Here is a 17,556-nt window from a genome sequence, read left to right as displayed (position 1 = left end):
GGGAGGAAAAAGGAAACGCCCTTGGACAGCTAATGCTAAAACAGCATTTCCAGAGGAGGGCTTCTGAATGCATACTTCTACCTACGGGCCAAAGAAAAAGAAACTTGGAAAAGATTTCTAAACCACTTCATCCACTTGGAAGCAATGTCAAGTGCTATAAGAAATTTACAAAGAACTGTGAGTTCAAATAATAATCGAATACAATGTGTGAGAAGTTCACCTAGTAGCGGGTGAGCAATAGAATATGGGTGTAGCTATCCCAAGAGAAATCTCTTCAATTACTGGCATTACAACGGAAAATGAAAAACTCCATCTGTTCTTACTAAACAAAGGTGCTCACAGACTATCAAAGACTCTTGAATGTATTTAGGTTTTTGCATATTCAAGCTTTTATTTCCTTCAGTTATAAAGTATCATAGTGACATACGAGTTGCGTTTTAGGCAGAGAGCAGACCAAGGTCTGGAACAGACACCGCCTGGTCCTAAAAAGGAACTCACATAAGTAGCTAATTAATCCTTTGATCTTAGAATTCATTTCTGCTTACCTCCATATCGTCCCTCTGTTCACTGTTTTCTTCATCTTGACCTCCATTTTTCGGCATATAGGCCATTTTCAATCGCAAAAATCCCTTAACTCGAGATTTATGACTGCATAATAGAAAACCACTGGTTATAAAAAAATGACTCAGTAACATATTTCATTTTTTTCTTTTTAAGAGATTTTTGCTATAGGGTGATGTGCTTGCCAGAGAGAGAGAAAGCCAGAAATCACCCCCGGGGAGGATGGTCATACTGCAATCCCTTCTCCTCCATTCTCCTCTTGGGATTTTGGGCACACATGCACACATGCCCGGCATGAGTTTAAGCTACCGGGTCTGGGTCTTGAACCGCGGTCGACTATGTGGGAGTCCAGCGATGCAACCATTATGCCATCTGCTGGTCCCGTACATCTTTCACATTTATGGTGACTGCTGAAATCGTCCTCTGAGAAAACCAATAACCGAAGTACGCAGGATAGGCAGCTAGACAGCTCCCCAAAACCCACACCCCTGGGCCTCACCTTCTTGGTCTGAGGAGAAAGTCTTTAAATGTATAGGGCCGCTCCATGGTTGGGTCTTCTGTCTATAGGAAGAAAAGCAGATTAAGTTCTGAAACTCCTGACCAGCTTGTATTTTAGATACACCAAACTAGATTACAGAGAGTATACTAGTGTACTTCAGAACATGGCAAGGACAAAAAAGGAGCTGATTTCTCTGCTGGTCCCAGACAATTCATCCAACCTTTGATGGGTCATGGAGTTTCATCTACCGAAGATCCACTAGATGTCACTCTCCACGTTGGGCTTTAGGAGCCAACCCCAGCCATAGACAAATGACAAAATTACAGCCACCCTTGCCAAGTGTAATTTCTGACTGCAGGGTGTGGCATCAGACACAGAGCTGATTACTCCAGAACCAGTGGTCACTGGGCCTTGTGATTTTCATGCCTCAAGAAATCTAAAAGTGGAGCGAATGGGAGAATACACAAGATCTAATCTCTGAAGGCGTTTCTTAGTTTTTCACATTAAATACCACATTGTCAGCCTAACAAAACAGAAAGACTATCTCTTGTACAGAAATCATCCTTGACGGGACCACCGCTAAGTCTCTGCTGGGGCCTTTTTCATGAAGCTATTCAAGCAGCTGGGGTATTTGTTCATTTTAAAAGAAATCAGTGTTCGTTTTGCTGTGCAAGGTTGGTTGGCTTAACAAAAGGGGAAATTAAAACCATGCTACAATTTTATTTATTTTAAAATGCTATGTGTAGTAAAACCTCAAATATCAAGTAGGCCCTTCGGTTAAATACAAATCAAAAAATGTACTTATATAGTAAAAGTGACAAGCCACAATATAGTAATTTATTACACTAGGTATGTGTGTATGTGTACACACATTTATATTTTAAACACTATCTGCTATGCCATTTCTCTCCTTAAACTCCCAATGGCTTCCTACTGTTTTTATAATAAAACAAATTTTTTCCCCTATGACCACATAAGACAAATATGGTCTGGCTTCTGACTACCTTTAACTTCACTGAATCGGTCTGCTCACTTGTCATTCTCCAACCATCCTGGCCTCATCTGTCATGTGTCACACTAAATCCTGCGGCAGGGTCCATGCGCTGGCAGATCTTTCTACTAACAGCTCTGACTGCAGAAGGCATAGTCGTCTCCACTCTGTCATCCAGGTCTGAGACCCCAGGTCACACCCTCAGAGTTTTCATCTTAAATCACCACCATCAGCCCGCTTATCAGTCTCTATCATATTACCCTGCTTTCTCTTCTCCTTAGCAGCCTCTGCAATAATCTGGTTCATTTATTTATTTGTCTATCATTCATCGCTTCTAGCATGTAAGGACATGAGATCAGAGACATGGATTTGCTCACCATTGTATTGCTGTTGCCAAGAACATTGCCTGGCACTAAGTAGGCATTTGCTTAAGTGCTGATTAACGCACTTGACCTACAGTAAACTACTCAGGCCCTAAAAATTCACCTTAACTGAAGAAATTCAATGATACATTCTAGACTGTTTTTTTTTTTTTTTACCAGGACAGTAAACAGACAGTTTGATAATATTTTCTACAATAAAATGCTTTCAAGTTATATAATTTATAATAGAAAATTTATTAATCAAGGATACTATTGCATCCCTTCCTTTTTTTCACTTATTCAACCAATAAATAATTTTAGAGTAACACCATGTGAGATGCATGTGGCACCTCAGGATAGCAGCTAACAGCTAGAAACTGAGGCAGAACATGCTCACTGACATTAGTGGTTGCATTCATGAGTCTTGGGGTAAATGGAAGAGATTGATTCTGATTTGGGGACTGGAATTCGAGTTTTGGATGAGTGGCACCATCCAGATGAAAAAGAAGGTAGAGGACTGGGAGGGCCATTAAGTTAAAAAAAAAATCAAATAGCACGTGAAAAACAATATGGAGGTTCCTCAAAGATCTACAAATAGAACTACCATTTGATCCAGCAATCCCACTTCGGGGTATCTACCCAAAGAACAGGAGAATGCTCAGTTGGAAAAGCGCTTGCACATCAATGTTTTCTTGTGCCATTATTCATGATCGTTAACACATGGAACCAACCCAAATGTCCACAAACAGATGAATGGATTGAAAAAGTGTGGCATATATACTCTATGGAATACTCTTCAGCCATAAAAAACCAACAAGACCATGGCATTTGATAGAAAGTAATTGAATATGGAAGATTTAGTGCTGAGTGAAGCAAGCCGGGCTATGAAAGAAAGCTATTGTGTATATACATACTGACTATCCATTCTCTATGGTAGAGATGAAATACTGGAGGGCCATAAAAGCAGTGAAAATAGTTATGGATGCTGAAGACAAGTGTCGAATGGGGGGAGGGAAGAAAGGAAGAGTGTAGAGAAGGAACGTAGGAGAAAAATAGGCATGACATTTGTGAGACACAGAAATGGTTTATTACTTGATAATATGTACAGTATTACATATTATATCTTAACTGGACTGGTCTGAGAAGTATTACATGTTAGGTAAATTCTCTTTACAAGTCAAACAATGTAAAGCAAGTGAATATTAAAAAATAAAGAATAAAAAATAATAATCTGAAAAAAAAATGAAAAGCTATTTGCTGCTGCTGATGTGGATAGTAAGGTCTTTGTCTTGACTGATATGCATGGTAGTCGTGCTGGAAAAAGAAATGTTATACGGGGAACCAGCAGTTAGCGTAATGGCTATGTCGCTGGACTCCCACGTAGTCGACCGCGGTTCACGTCTCGGACCCGGTGGCTTAAATCTCATGCCGGGCGCGTGTGCGTGCGTGCCCAAGATCCCGAGAGGAGAATGGAGGAGAAGGGACTGCGGCGTGACCATCCCCCCTGGGGGGTGATTTCTCGCTTTCTGTCTCTATGTCTCTCTCTGTCTGTCTGGCGAGCGCACGCACCCTATATTTGGCGCCATCCCCTCTTGGGGATGATTTCTCACTTCCTGTCTCTCTGTCTGTCTCTGCCTTTCTGGCGAGTGCACGCGCCCTAGAGCAAGAACTCTCAAAAAAAAAAAAAAAAAGAAATGTTATACGCTATAAAGATATATGTGATTAAATATAGTACAAAAAATAATCATTAAAAAAATAAAGTATTTCTTGAGCACTTGGAACAAAAGAAATCAAACAGCACAAACAAAGCCTCCCGTTCCTGCCTGAGGAATCCAGGAGCAGCAGAGCACACACAAGACAGTGAACAGGGGAAGGCACAGAGCTCAGAGGGACTCGGATTGTGGCCCTGTTCCTGTGCTATGGAGTTTACATGATGAACACCACACAGATGAAGGGGCAGATCTTCTAGGACTGATTCCCGGCTTTGTTAACTCATGGAACCACACGGCCCAGGGCCAATTCTTACCTCTGCGTGTCTTCATATGTAAGATGGGGCAGCAATCGTACCACACAGGGTTGCTGTGAACATTAAACCGCTCAGCTAGCTGGGACATAAAGTCTCACGAGAGTGCCTGGCACAGGTAACGGACACTAACTACTACCATTAGCCAACTCTACTATGTTCGTGTCACTTGTATTTCTAACTCAATGCCATGCAATAAAAGGTGGAGTATTAAAAATGAAAACGGATCTTCATGGACATTCTCTAGCTAAACAAGAAGATGATCTTGTGGGTAACTATAAAATTCTTAGCATTTACCTAGGTTCCAATCTGATGTGTTCCCTGGAGGAAAGGGGAATTGTGCCTCCCGTGATAGCATTGAGGGTGCTCGTAGAGAAAAGCCATCTCAGAATGATGGCAACAATACTGGTGGCCCAATGGTAAAGAAGCTGCCTCCCGTCCCAGGACGCAAGCGTTGAAAAGAAAATCTTATATGTCCATGGCATGTCTGTCTTAAAGAGAGTAGCTGCTTTTAGCAGAGGGGCAGTCACTAGGACTTGGAGTGACAAGAGGGAAGTCGGGTCTGATTTTCACATGTGCCATCCAATGTGGGAACCACCTGCGGGTTCAGATGGATTGTTAATTAAAATGAAATAAAATGGTAAGTCCAACTCGTCCGTCACACCAGGCACGTTTCGAATGCCTAGCTGCCATGTGTGACTACTGTCCTGGGCAGCACTAAGCCACGAGAGGGAGGAACCGGCCCCCCGATCCCTCCCAGAGAGTCAATTAATATTTGTTGAGGGAATAAATTTTCAATCAGTTAATGGGGCCAGATCAAATCAACTACAGACTATTTCTTATTCAAAAGGCTTGGGACTAGAAGTGTCATAGTTTGAGATCTTCCAGGATTTTGAAACATGTCATATGTAAAAGATCTTGGGGATGGAATTCCAGTCAAGACATGAAATTCGTTTATGTTTTCCAGGATTTTGAAACATGTCATATGTAAAAGAGATCTTGGGGATGGAATCCTAGTCAAGACATGAAATTCGTTTATGTTTCATAGACACTTTATACAGAGAGCCTGAAGGTAATCCGACACAAGATTTTTGTACTGCAGAATTTTGACTGTGAATGGACACATGAAGTGAGGAGTAGAATTTTCCACTTGTGGTCTCATATCGGTACTCAGAAATTTTCAGATTTTGGAGCATTTCAGATTTTGGGTTTTTGGATTAGGGATGCTCAACCTGTAATAATCAAACACTAACAAGATTCTTTAAACCTGGAAAAGGCTTGGGTGTGTTGGCAAGGGCAACTTTACCATGTGTCTGCTTTCCACTGTCTTCCCTCATTACTGGGATTTTCTTCATCTTTCTATTTTATCTAAAATTTGTTAATTTTGACAAATACTGGATCCACAGGTCATATATAACCTGCCCTAACTAAGGTCATATAGCTATCAAAATAAATAAATAAATAAAAGGCATCCATTATACTCCAAAAAATACACTCAAATGCAACAACACTGCAACTTAACCACAAGTATCTTACACATGCAACAGAATATACACATGAGAGACTTCAAACCCAAAGGTTGAAGGTTACGTCCATTCAGAAGATGTTACTTGGGATTTACCACTACATGGAGGACAAAAAATGTATCCTCACTCCTCTCCACTTTCCTAAGCATAGCTGGCTCCAATAAACCAGGCAATTTTAAGAATGGGTATTGGGGCATGGGCTCTCCAGTGCAAGCCAGTCCCTGGGACATGCATAGCTGGGAGGACCCATTATTCAACTGACGTAGCCCATGTTGAAGGACTCAGAATGCTGCCTTCTATCCTAGCCCTGAGATTTGGCACCACTTCTGTCTTTGAAAGCTCACTGACCCGGCCTTTATCCAAAGCCAAAGCTGAACTATTCCCTCCAATGGTCTGCTCTCTGAAGAGGCACATTCTTCTGCTCTCTGGGAACCCTTCCCAACCTTGGAAAACCAGCACCACTCAATCACTCCAACTTGTCACAGCAGATTTTTTTTTAAAAATTCACTTTTGTCTCTTAGAGAGGATTAGTAAATAATTTCTCTTAGCCAAGATGTGGTTTTAAAATGAGGGAAAAAGGTGTCTGGGATACCCGTAAAAGAACTGGCCAGTCAACCAACATTGTCTAGTGGTTTAGAATAGTTTCAACCAAAGAGCACACACAGAAGGGCCTTCTGATGGAAGACCATGAGAAGGGTCTTCCCTTGAAAATGTTGGGCCATCTGTATCCTCTCCATGGGATTTGAAAAGGAAGATTAGGCTTCTGTTGACGTATGGAATCCACAAAAGTGCACGCACATAGGCACACACATGTGGGCACATATGTGCAGGCACACGCGTACACAGCCTCCTGTAGCTCAGAGCTTCCGGTTTTTATACAGAAATAAACAAAACTATTTTTATGTTATCACTTTGCCTCCACACCTTTGGAAAGGAACACACTTGACACCTTCCTTATGAAATAGCTCCCCTGAGTAAGGAAGAGTAAATTGCTTGCTATCACCTTCCTTCACAACACATCTTAATGCATCCTTGTAAGATACCCTCTCTTAGAATATTACATATGGTAGCAGCCACAGTTTTGTTTTTATTTTGTCAGAGAACACACGCACTCATTAGAGAGGGATGGGGAGAGGGAGAGGGAGAGGGAGAAAGCACCCCAGAAAACATGGTCATGCTACAATACCTTTTCCATTTCTCCTTCCTGTTGGGATTTTGGGCATGCACACACATGCACCTGGTGGGTTTTCAAGCTGCCAGGGCCAGGATTTAAACCACATGATTGGCTGTCTGGGATCTGGCTCCCTTAACCCATCAGGCCATGGGGTCACACTTTTCACACAAGAGATCGTCACTAGATGGTTTAAGCCACTTTGTAGATTATTTATGCTACTTGCTTACACAAGACATTTAAAACAAAATGAAACACGATGGCCTTGTAAAAGCAGGAACACGGGACTTTCCTCTATTAGCTGCTACTCATTCACCTTGTGCTGCCCAGGGGACAAGGCAAGGAGGCGTAGAACAATGTGGAAAACGGAAGCTGGGATATGAGATGAGCCACCTTCCTAAGGCCACCAGCTCTCGTTCCACATTCCACCTAGCTGCCTCATGTTGCGGTGGCACCCCTAAGCTCAGTTACTATTCCACAGCCTCTGTGTTCTTCATCTGAGCAGCCAGGAGTGGCAGCAACACCGCACGGGCATGTTCTGAAGGGAGGGTAGGTGTTTCAGCTGATGAGACCACTCAGAATGAACAGTGTCTCTGCTCTTGTCTCCCTGCCGGCAGAGAAAGCCCTAAACCAAAATCTGCGAAACACTAAATTCTATGGATATATCTGGGCTAGTGAACAACATGTGCAATTCCATTTGAAGGGAACAATCATCTCACCAGACCGAAGCATGAACTTAGAAGCACAGACAGTGACAAGGAGGGCTTTGACAGAAGGACCAGGTGAACTGGTAAAATGGGACCCTGACAGATGGAGTAGCTAAAGAGCAGAAGGGGAGAGCTGGGGGCTGGTGCCACTGGCAGGAAGGCTCGAGTTTTACAATCACGTTACCCTCTATCCCTTCAAAGGACCACGTCTAGAAGGGAGTCAGACCAGCACACCCCCTCTTCATTTCAGCTTTCTCCATTCAGGTGAGGAAATGGCACTCTGAAAGTGCACGGACCACAATCACACCTGCAGCCCACGATACGCAACAGGCAGCACGTAACCGTCCTTACCGGAAGATGACTGAGGGGCACGTCCACCTGGCCCAGGAAGTCGTCTCGTGTCTGTTAAGAAGAAAGAAAGAGTTAACGTTCCCATGTGCTCACTGAGTGTCCGTGTTTCTCAAAGACATTCTACTACAAATACAAAGGGATGAAGGGCCAAGGCCCCACGCTAACACAGCAGGGAGAGTGGGAGGCAGGAGCCACGGCAAGGCACACATCAGGTCCCCCAGAAGACCCTGCACCTGGCTGTTGGCTGTCTGAGCAGCAGCTTGGAGCCCACCAACAGAAGGAACAGGAAGGATTCTTCTCTTGGAGTTGGGAGTGTGTGGTCAGTTGGGGAAGAGTCAGGGTTTGGGAGCAGAGCTAAGTCAGGTTTAAAGAGAGCCCAGGAAAAGAATGTACAGCTTAGCTTGGGTTTCTGGTGGTGGCGGTGGTGGTGGTGTGTTGTTTTACAGTCTCACCAAGTCACGATTCTCTTGCTCAGCCTCCCCAGCAGCTGGGTCCACAGGAACACACTGCTGCCCCCCAGCTTTCCAGGGTGGGCCAGGAATCAAACCTGGATGTCCCCTGTGGCCCCAGTCTGCCAAGCAGCAGAATCCAGCCCACACCACCACAGCTGGGCTGGGCCTGCTCACAAGTAACTCTTACACTGTACTATAAATCATCAAACAAACCAAACTGTTTTCCTTTTTCTTTGAGAGATTTTTGCTATAGGGCATATGTACTTGCTGACACACAGAGACAGACAGAAAGTGAGAAATCACCTCCCCAAGGGGGAATAGCCACACCAATTCCTTCTCTCCCATTTTCCTCTCGGGATTTTGGGGACATATGCACACGCACTTGGCATGTCAAGCCGCTGGGTCTGGGACTTGAACCATGGTTGACCATGTGGGTGTCCAGCACTGTAATCAATATGCTACCTGCTGGTCCCAACAAAACCCTTTTCTATCCAGAAAATACACTTCAGAATACACATTCATGGATTAGGTCCTGCTAACTTTTGGGTAAGTGGCACCACTGGTCTCCCCATCTACCACATGGAGTGCACCTTTCTGACTTAGAGAGATCCAGATAAAATTCACCTGGAAAGTTCACTAGCCCGCTCTAACTCTCTGGAGGTCACTGGGATGTGACAGCTCAGGTCAGGGTCATTGGTCTGGACCACAGGGTGTCTAACAGGACATGTACACAGCATGTCCTGTGGTCACCATGCTCATGGGATAGTGGCTTCTCATAGTCAGGTGACCCGAGGTGCAAGTCTGAATGTGGTTTCTATATCCTCATATGAAAATATAGTTGCTTCCGCCATATTCAAACTACATAAAAGCTAGAAAGTTCGTTAGCAATCATTAGACCTGTCCCACAGCTAGCTGGAGGAAAAACCCACAGAGAATCCAGACTTCCTCACTCAAATCCTGGGCTCTTATTTTCACTCTGTTGCTCTACTGAGAAATATTCTATTTTATAGTACGTCCTACCTGTACTTGAAAACTGTTCTCCCATGTAAAAAGCAGCAGCAGGTAAATAAGAAAGATGTATTGAAATAAATTGCTCTAGGCTCAGGAATTTCCTCTCAGATAATCTAAAACATTTGATCAACTGGAAAGCCATCTGTCTCTCTCTAAACGATGCATGAAGGATAATGAAAAATCAAAGTCGCCACCGGTTGGGTATGCGTGAGAAAGGAGACTAGCCCCGTACTTCCGATGAGATTGTCACTATTTGCTACAATCCTACACGGAGCTTCCTCATCTAGCACAAGCCGTAGGGGAGATGCTGATGAATTCTGCAAGTTTTAGCAAGAGCAGCAGTCAGCAGAAGGCCTTGGCAACAATGACAGCTTCAGTTCCCGCTCACAGACCTACCCTACCCCAGGAACTCATGCCGATGAGCCTCTTGGCTTTGTATTTGGCTGAGGTCATCATTCCCAAGCTAGTGAAAATGTTACTTAGCTGGACTATCAACAAGAAAGAAAAAAAGGAAGGGGTCAGTCCATGGTGTGGTAGTTAGGGCAGCGGGATCCCACATGGCTGACTCTTGGCCCTGTTGGTTTCGGAAACATGCTAGGCATATGTGCATGCATGTCCAAGGTCCCAAAGGAAGGGAGAGATGGAGGAGAAAGGACTGCAATGTGATCATGCCACATGGGATGGACTTGTTTGCCTTCTCTCTCTCTCTCTCTCTCTCTCCTACACATGCTCTCTAGCAAATTAAAAACAAAACAAACAAAGGAACAAATTGCTACATACTGACCACAGTTCTGTGTCTGCCTAATGTGAGCAGAGTAGACTAGCTACGTGTCCCCTTGCCTCTTCCTGCTATGGCTGCTAAGTTGTGACAGGGAAGGACAGAGGACACCACCAGCAGGAAGACAATCCTTCTCAAAGTTGTTCATAACCTGTATCTTTGAAAGTCCACTCATGAATCATAAACCTAATATTTCAGCAAAAACTCACAGACTCTCCAGGTGCCAATGCTGATTGCATTGCTAGGGAGACAAGAGCTCCCAACTGTGAAATGAGTTAAGCTTTGCCCAGACTAGAAGTCGGGTCTCCAACACACACACATGCGTAGCCACACGGCAAGTCTTCACCCAGGGTTGGTCCTCGGTGACCAGGCACCATTGTCATGCCTGTTTCACAGATGGGCCACCTGAGTGCTGTGTGACCTGCCTGGTTCTAGAGGCTGGCTCTTCACCGACACTCGGTCCCGCACCTCAGCAGCAGGCGGGAAAGCCAGACTGTGTGTGCATCCGCTCTGGCGCTCGCCAAATACGGGCTCTCTGCAATGAGGGGAGGGATTCCGATGATAGCTGTGATCTGATGAGGCTGGGGGATTCTGTTATGACGCCCACAGTCACCTTTCACACGACACCTCCTATTCCAACTGTACGTTCCTTCCAGGGATGATTTACTGAATCTCCTGAGGCATCATAAAGCTAGGAAAGTTGACTTGTATCTTAACCAAGTTTTCTCTTTACATTAGAAAAACAATTCTTTGGGGCAAGCAGGTATCATGGGGTCAAGGTGCTGGATTCCCACAGGGCCAAGATCTAGACCTGGCACCTTGAAAATTACATCACATGCATATGAGTATTGCCCCAGATCTCAGACATGAGGAGAAGGGACTGTGGTATGGCCATTCCCGCTGAGGGGTGACTTCTCATTTTCTTTTTCTCTGTCTCTCTCTGGTGAGTGCACGCATCCTACGACAAAAACCTTTAAAAAAATTCTTAGAGAGTTAAAATTGAAGCAACCTCACCATCAAAGGAAAGAGAAGGCTCATTACTGATTTATATCAAAGGAGAGGGAAATAAACTTCCTTTTACAATAAAATACGGCTCAGGGACAGAGCAGTGCATGCACAAATGAACTGGCTTCAGCCAGTGTGTCACCAGATGGCAGGAGGGGTGGTTGGGGATAGATCTCGGTTTCGAAACATGTCGTTGGCAAACCACAGAAAGTTCTGGCAATGTAAAAATACTTAGGTTAAAGATGCTACACCAATTAAAAAAATAAAATGTCTCCCGCACGGAAGAGGATATGAGTAGGAGGACAGAAAGCTCCTGGTGGCATTTATGTTGAGAGGAGAAACCAGAGCGGAAGTGACGCTGGTTGGATGGTGAGAAAAGTCAGGAACAGAGTGCCAGTGAGGGAGGACCTGTCTGTGGCCCTGGAAAGACAGCATTCAAGGCTGTTACGACATCCTTAGCTCGTCACTGTCACAGTGTGACAGCTCACATCCATGGCATAGGAACACATTCACTGAATACATTTAAATAATTTCCATTACAAAATTATTTCCATCACGCATCACGTTAACTGCCAGAGCCTACAAAAATCAAACCGATTTCGAATACTGATATTTCTTATGGCTACTTTAAAATGGTAAATGTTGTCAATTCAGCCCTCCCTTACCTGCCACACTATTCTCAAGGCTGAAAATGTGCAGGTGAGGTACAAAATTATAAACGTCCCCATCTCATGAGGCATCCAATATTTTTCCAATGTAATGACAATGTAAAATGGACCTTCTGAAAGATGTTATATCAAGTGAAATGAAACAAAAATTAATTTCCAATCGATTGGAAAAGTGAAATAAACATACAAATCACTTTCTCTCTTAGAGCTCATTCACTGAATACTGATGAACTCCACTCAGGGCTGAAACATACTCCACTCCCTCTAAAAATAACTATTCTTGGGCCAGCTGGAGGCATGGTGATTAAGGTGGCTGGAGCCAATAGGGCCAACTATGTGGTTCGAGTCCTGGATCCAGAGCCTCAGAAACATGCTGAGCATGTGGGAATGTGTGCCAAAATCCTGCAAGGAGGGAGAAACGGAGAAGGGACTGTGGTGTAACCAACCCCCATAGGAGGGTGCTTTTTCACTTCCCTCCTCTTTCTCTGCCTCTTCCCAGCAAGCATACACACCTTCTGGCAAAATCTAAAAATAAAACCAAAAACCAAAACCTAACAACTGAAAAAAAAAATCCCCTTTAAATAAGAAGACAAGGGTGCGCCAAGTTCATGCAGTGGTACGCTGCCACTGAGTGTGGGTGCCGCTGGATTTGAAGCTGGGGAATGTTCCCACAGCCCCAAGGTCCCTGGCATCTCCCCAGGTTCCGTATGCAAATGGGGCTGGGGTGGCCAGCAAGCACTGACGTGGACACCAGGCTTAGCTGTCAACACAAAAAACACAAGGCTCAATTTCTCAAAGAACACATCATTTGAAAACCCACAAGGTTCTTCTCTTTAGGCTATAACTATACTTGAAGGATGTGATCCAATCTTCCCACACACTGAGGACCACACCTCCTGCTCCTTTCTAGGCAGTGGTGGCAGTGACAGCAAGGCCAGGGCAGTGTGAACTTCACCCAGAAGCTGACAGGGAACGAGAAAAGCACCAGCAACAAGGAGGGAGGCCCACAGTCTAGCTGGGTCACAGGGCTCATTAGGAAAGGTCTAAGGATTGGTGATCCCAAGGCACAATGACCCCCACGAAATACCAGAGCTACGTCTCAAGGCAGTGGATTTTAAGCTGGGAGTCACAACCAAACAGCTGGTTCCCAAGAAACATTATTGTAAAAAGCGAAGGAAAACAACAGAAAATATCAGTGTGAACGAAGCTGCGGTCTAAAATTAATTTCTTTTTATGTGCTACTACCAAAAGAATTTCAAAGCCACAACTAAAGAAAGTGGAAAATACCCAGTACTCCCAATCTCCAGGAGACTGATCCTAAAAGTAATTAAGTTGTATCTTCCCCCAAAATTACTTTTAAAGAATTTAAGACACACGAGAAAGAAGCTAGAGAACTGAGAACATAAGATGAAGGACAGAATGTAAGGGTAATGATAGGGCTTGATTCGTCCTTGGTGTGTTACAAATCAACACACACACCACAGCTCCCTCTGACACGGAGCCAGAAACATAACCTTGGCCTTCCCACTAAACCACAAAGTGCATTTTCCCCGGCTGCTGCTTCCTTCAAAGCACACGGCTCCACAGGCCGGCACAAGTACTGGCTTGACGCAGGGGGACAGGCTGTATTTTTAGAGCGACTTTGGGAGCATGCACTCTGACCTGCCTACATAATGAATGGCTCGAGCGACTTTCACAGAAGCTTTTAGACCAAATGTTAAAAATACAGTGCCTCTCCGACAGCTTCCCGTCTGGGGAGTTGCCCGAATGTCAGGATGGGTTTTCTTTAGACCAGGTTTCATTCCACATCAGCACATGAAGTCAGCATTGTTAACACAGACAAAAGGAAGGAAACGCATTCTCCGTGTTCCAGCCCCGTGCAGGGCACATCAGCCTCCCTCAGCAGACAGAAGGAAGAGGGAGTGCAGACTCTACCTATGCTGGGTGTCGCATCATCCCACGGTTTACCACCTGGGAGGTACCTCTGCCTGTCAGGGGGAACTGCCTCCAGCATTCTGCTTGGAATAAAGAGGAAAGTGCCATGACAAAACGCTGTCCCAACGCACGTCTCTTCACCAAATTCACTTCACACGCATCGGAACACAAATCGGGGACTTTCACATGGTCAGCTCTTCTGCCACTTAGTGCTCCGAGGTAAGAGACACCAGCAGTGAAGTCTGCCACTCACCAAACCAGAGCACAGTGTGTCCCAAACATGCTGGTTGTCATCTACAGCAACACACAAGCCTGCCATGTCAACAAAACGTCAATGCAAACTCCCGGGAGGTCTCCAGGCCCCAGTGGAGTCACGCTGGGCGGGCAGGCAGAGCTGGGCCACGCTGGCTGCATCGGCTGCCAGGAGACCAACTGTTTTAAGGTACGCTCTTCTTTTTGAAATGCGAGAAACAAATGAGGAAGTCGTAGCAGGATAGACAGAGCAAAGAGGACCCGTGTGGCCAAGACTGCAGCAGCCCTGCCATGGCAGTCCGCTGTACCCCAGGAGCATCAGGGACTCAGAGTCTCAGCTGGGCTAGGAACCAGCTTTGACCTCAGGGGTGAGAAGGGACTGAAGTCCCCTTCTCCCTCTGGCTGGGAAGAGGTGAGTCAAGAATACCCAGTCCACTCCTCCACCCCAAATCTAAACATATTCCAGGTGTGGGTCAACTGAGAGCCAGAGGAAGTGCAGTTTTGTATTAGGATCACTTGATAATCTGAATCAGCAACCCAGGTAACTCCGGGGGCATGTGGCTGGGAAGAGCTCCAGGAATGAGACAGACGGGTGATGAAGCAGCATCGCGGAGTTCCTCCTTAGCTCCCACAGACAGGGTGCAGTCACAGGCAGGCAATTCCTTGCCTACGGCGAGCCTCAGGACCCTGGCCCCTCATCGCAGGTGCTCTGTAGTGAAGGGGGTGTCCCAGGCAGAGGCACTGGACTGGGCTGCAGTGAAGGGGGTGTCCCAGGCAGAGGCACTGGGCTGGGCTGCAGGGGAGGGGCTGAGAGCAGGCCTGCAGGGCCTGGGGGAGGCCTGTGTCTCTGGAGTATAGCCCACTGGGGGAAGAGTGGTGGCCAGGCGAAGCCAAGGCTGGGTCTGAAGGCCCCACACAGTTTCCTTCCGTGAGAGGACAGTCTCCTTCAGCAAGAGGAGGACATTAAATGGGAGCAACTGGCAAGCAGGGCCTCTCAGGAAGGGCTCTCCAGCTGTAGGGAGACTGACTGGGGGAGCCAGCTGAGAGGCTGAGAGGGTGTGAAGCCCTTTGGCTGAGACACCAAGAGGGCCCAGTCTTCAGGAATGAAAGGCTCAGGGTGTCGAGTCCGGAGAGCTCTTGCCAGCAGGTGTCTGGTCGTGGAGTGTGAGGGTCTAAGATGGTGTCTATGAAGTCCTTCACGGTGCCCATCAGTGCTGCTTGGGAATGAGCACTACTGACTCAAGATGACAGAAAGCAAAGGCAGAAGATGGCAGAGCGAAAGTCCACACGGGAGACAGCGTGGTGAGTGACTGCCACTGACTGCCTGAATCCCACTGAGGTGGGTGACTCTCCAGTGGAGGAGGCCACCTGTGGGCACAGGCATTGCTAGTTGGCGTGGTGTGCCACCATGCTCCATGCTAGGCACTTCGATGTTCCTCTCTGTGAAGAGCACAGTCTTCCTCCTACCAGCCATGCTTGGTTATGGGACTAGGAGAAGTGACTGTGACGTACATCGTCCATTTCTTCAAAGGAAGGAAGGGTCATGCCTCGTCACCCTTACAGGGTCTGGCTGGCTGCACAGGAGCTCCTGGCCCAAAGCCCTTGTCTGTTTCTTGTGAGGCTATTTTACCTTTGTAAAATACACAAATTAGGAAAATCGTACGTGTAGCTTTCACACTTCTATTTTGTTCTTCCATTACCTTCTTATGAAAGGAATATTGTTAAATTCATTTAATGAGTAAACAAAAAATTTTTGATGGATATAACCTGCTAAACAGAAGGCAAACACCTGTATATGTTCTACTTGTTACAAAGCAAAGTGATTTGAGATTGAACATGAAATTTATCCTTAAAAATAAAAAAGAAATGTGTTGAGGGCCAGCCAGGTGACATGGTGATTAAGGCAGTGAGATCTCACATGGCTGGCTGACTGGTTTGAATCCTGAACCTGGCAGCTTGAAAAACACAGCAGCTGTATGTGTCAGTATGTGCAAAATCCTGGGAGGAGAATGCTGGAGGGATTGTGGCATGACCGTCCTCCTAGATGGGTGTTTTCTCACCTTCTCTCTCTCTGTCTCTCTCAGGAGAGCAAATGTGCCCTACAGCCAAAAGAGAAGGAAGGAAAGAATGGAGGGAGGGAGGGAGCATGGAAATGTGTTAGTAGGTTCACATAATGACACAGCATTGTTTCATTTTGTGCTTCTGGTTTCATGGTACAATTTGTTTTAATTCCTCCAGATTTCAAAATAAGTTTCTCAAGTTAAGTGTCTCATTTCTGATTCTTTTTGTTTCTTCTTGTTGGCAGGCATGTGTGAGCTAGCAATGACACACATGCAAGAACGAGAGCGAGAGAATCCTTCACCTAGGCCTGATCATGCAGCAGTCCTTCTTTCCTTCAATTCTCCACCCTGTCAGGATACTGAACATGTGTGCACATACGAGCATACCAAGCTGACGGGTCAGGACTCAAATCCTGGTTGGCCATATGGGATCTGGCTTCCTCTGTGAAGTGCTTCAGCATTGTACTACGAGTCAGCTCTACTCTAGAGAAGCTTTAAAATCATATTTTCTGAAAACAAATTTAAAAATAGATTCAATGTATAAAATAAAAAAAGAGAAAAAAGTAACACTTCTAGATTCTATATTTTCTTTCTGAACTTAGCTAACCAAGAATAGGTCTTAATAGCCCGAGATAATGAATGACAGACATCCTTTGGAACCACACGGTATCAAGAAATGGTTTGGATAATGGGGAAAGTGGACCCGAGGATACCACAGACTCAATGCCATTTAAAAACTCTGATTTCATTACCATCCTCATTGCTAAAGCTCTTCCTCACATCTCAGGGCATTTGAATCTAGCAGTTCACCTCGTTGCCTGGCTGGCCAACAGTTCAGATGTGTGGAATACCACAAGCCACCAACAACAGATTACAGTAACAAACATCATGTGGTTTCATTCTTGGAATTTTAATGACTAAGCCACTGAACTAGAGTCATATAGGTTTATGCAAGGGCACTGACAAATTTTTGATAAAGGTTCCATTAAAACACCTTCAATATGACCTTTGGCATCCTAGGTAGATACTTTTAAGTCCTTTTTCAACATGGATCACATTTTGGCTGAAATTAGATTTCTAGCAAGAGGAATCCATCAAAGTTTGCTGGAGAAAAAGCTCTAGGTATGCTCTGTGGAGAATCTTAAAACTGTAAAGAACAATAAGTTAATGTGTCATTCACCACGTTATCCAGTGCCAGGCATTA

The 17,556-nt window shown here is 45.2% G+C and overlaps 1 protein-coding gene across 15 annotated transcripts in view; it reads right to left on the bottom strand.

Annotated features, from left to right (window-relative positions):
- NEDD4L (NEDD4 like E3 ubiquitin protein ligase) overlaps positions 1-17,556 on the bottom strand; it is a 381,870-nt gene that overhangs the window by 79,319 nt on the left and 284,995 nt on the right. For all 15 annotated transcript variants that reach the window (XM_027768276.1, XM_027768265.1, XM_006139917.3 and 12 more), the window contains 3 exons: positions 8,192-8,242; positions 1,061-1,122; positions 546-648 (listed from right to left, as the gene is read on the bottom strand). In XM_027768276.1, coding sequence (XP_027624077.1) covers positions 546-648; positions 1,061-1,122; positions 8,192-8,242 — 216 coding nt within the window. The remainder of the gene's footprint in view (positions 1-545; positions 649-1,060; positions 1,123-8,191; positions 8,243-17,556) is intronic.

The sequence above is a fragment of the Tupaia chinensis genome, unplaced genomic scaffold, assembly GCF_000334495.1.
Source record: "Tupaia chinensis unplaced genomic scaffold, TupChi_1.0 Scaffold000012_1, whole genome shotgun sequence".
Classification (NCBI taxonomy): domain Eukaryota; kingdom Metazoa; phylum Chordata; class Mammalia; order Scandentia; family Tupaiidae; genus Tupaia; species Tupaia belangeri.
Note: the sequence above shows the minus strand (reverse complement) of the source record. Positions and strands in the feature narration are given on the sequence as shown.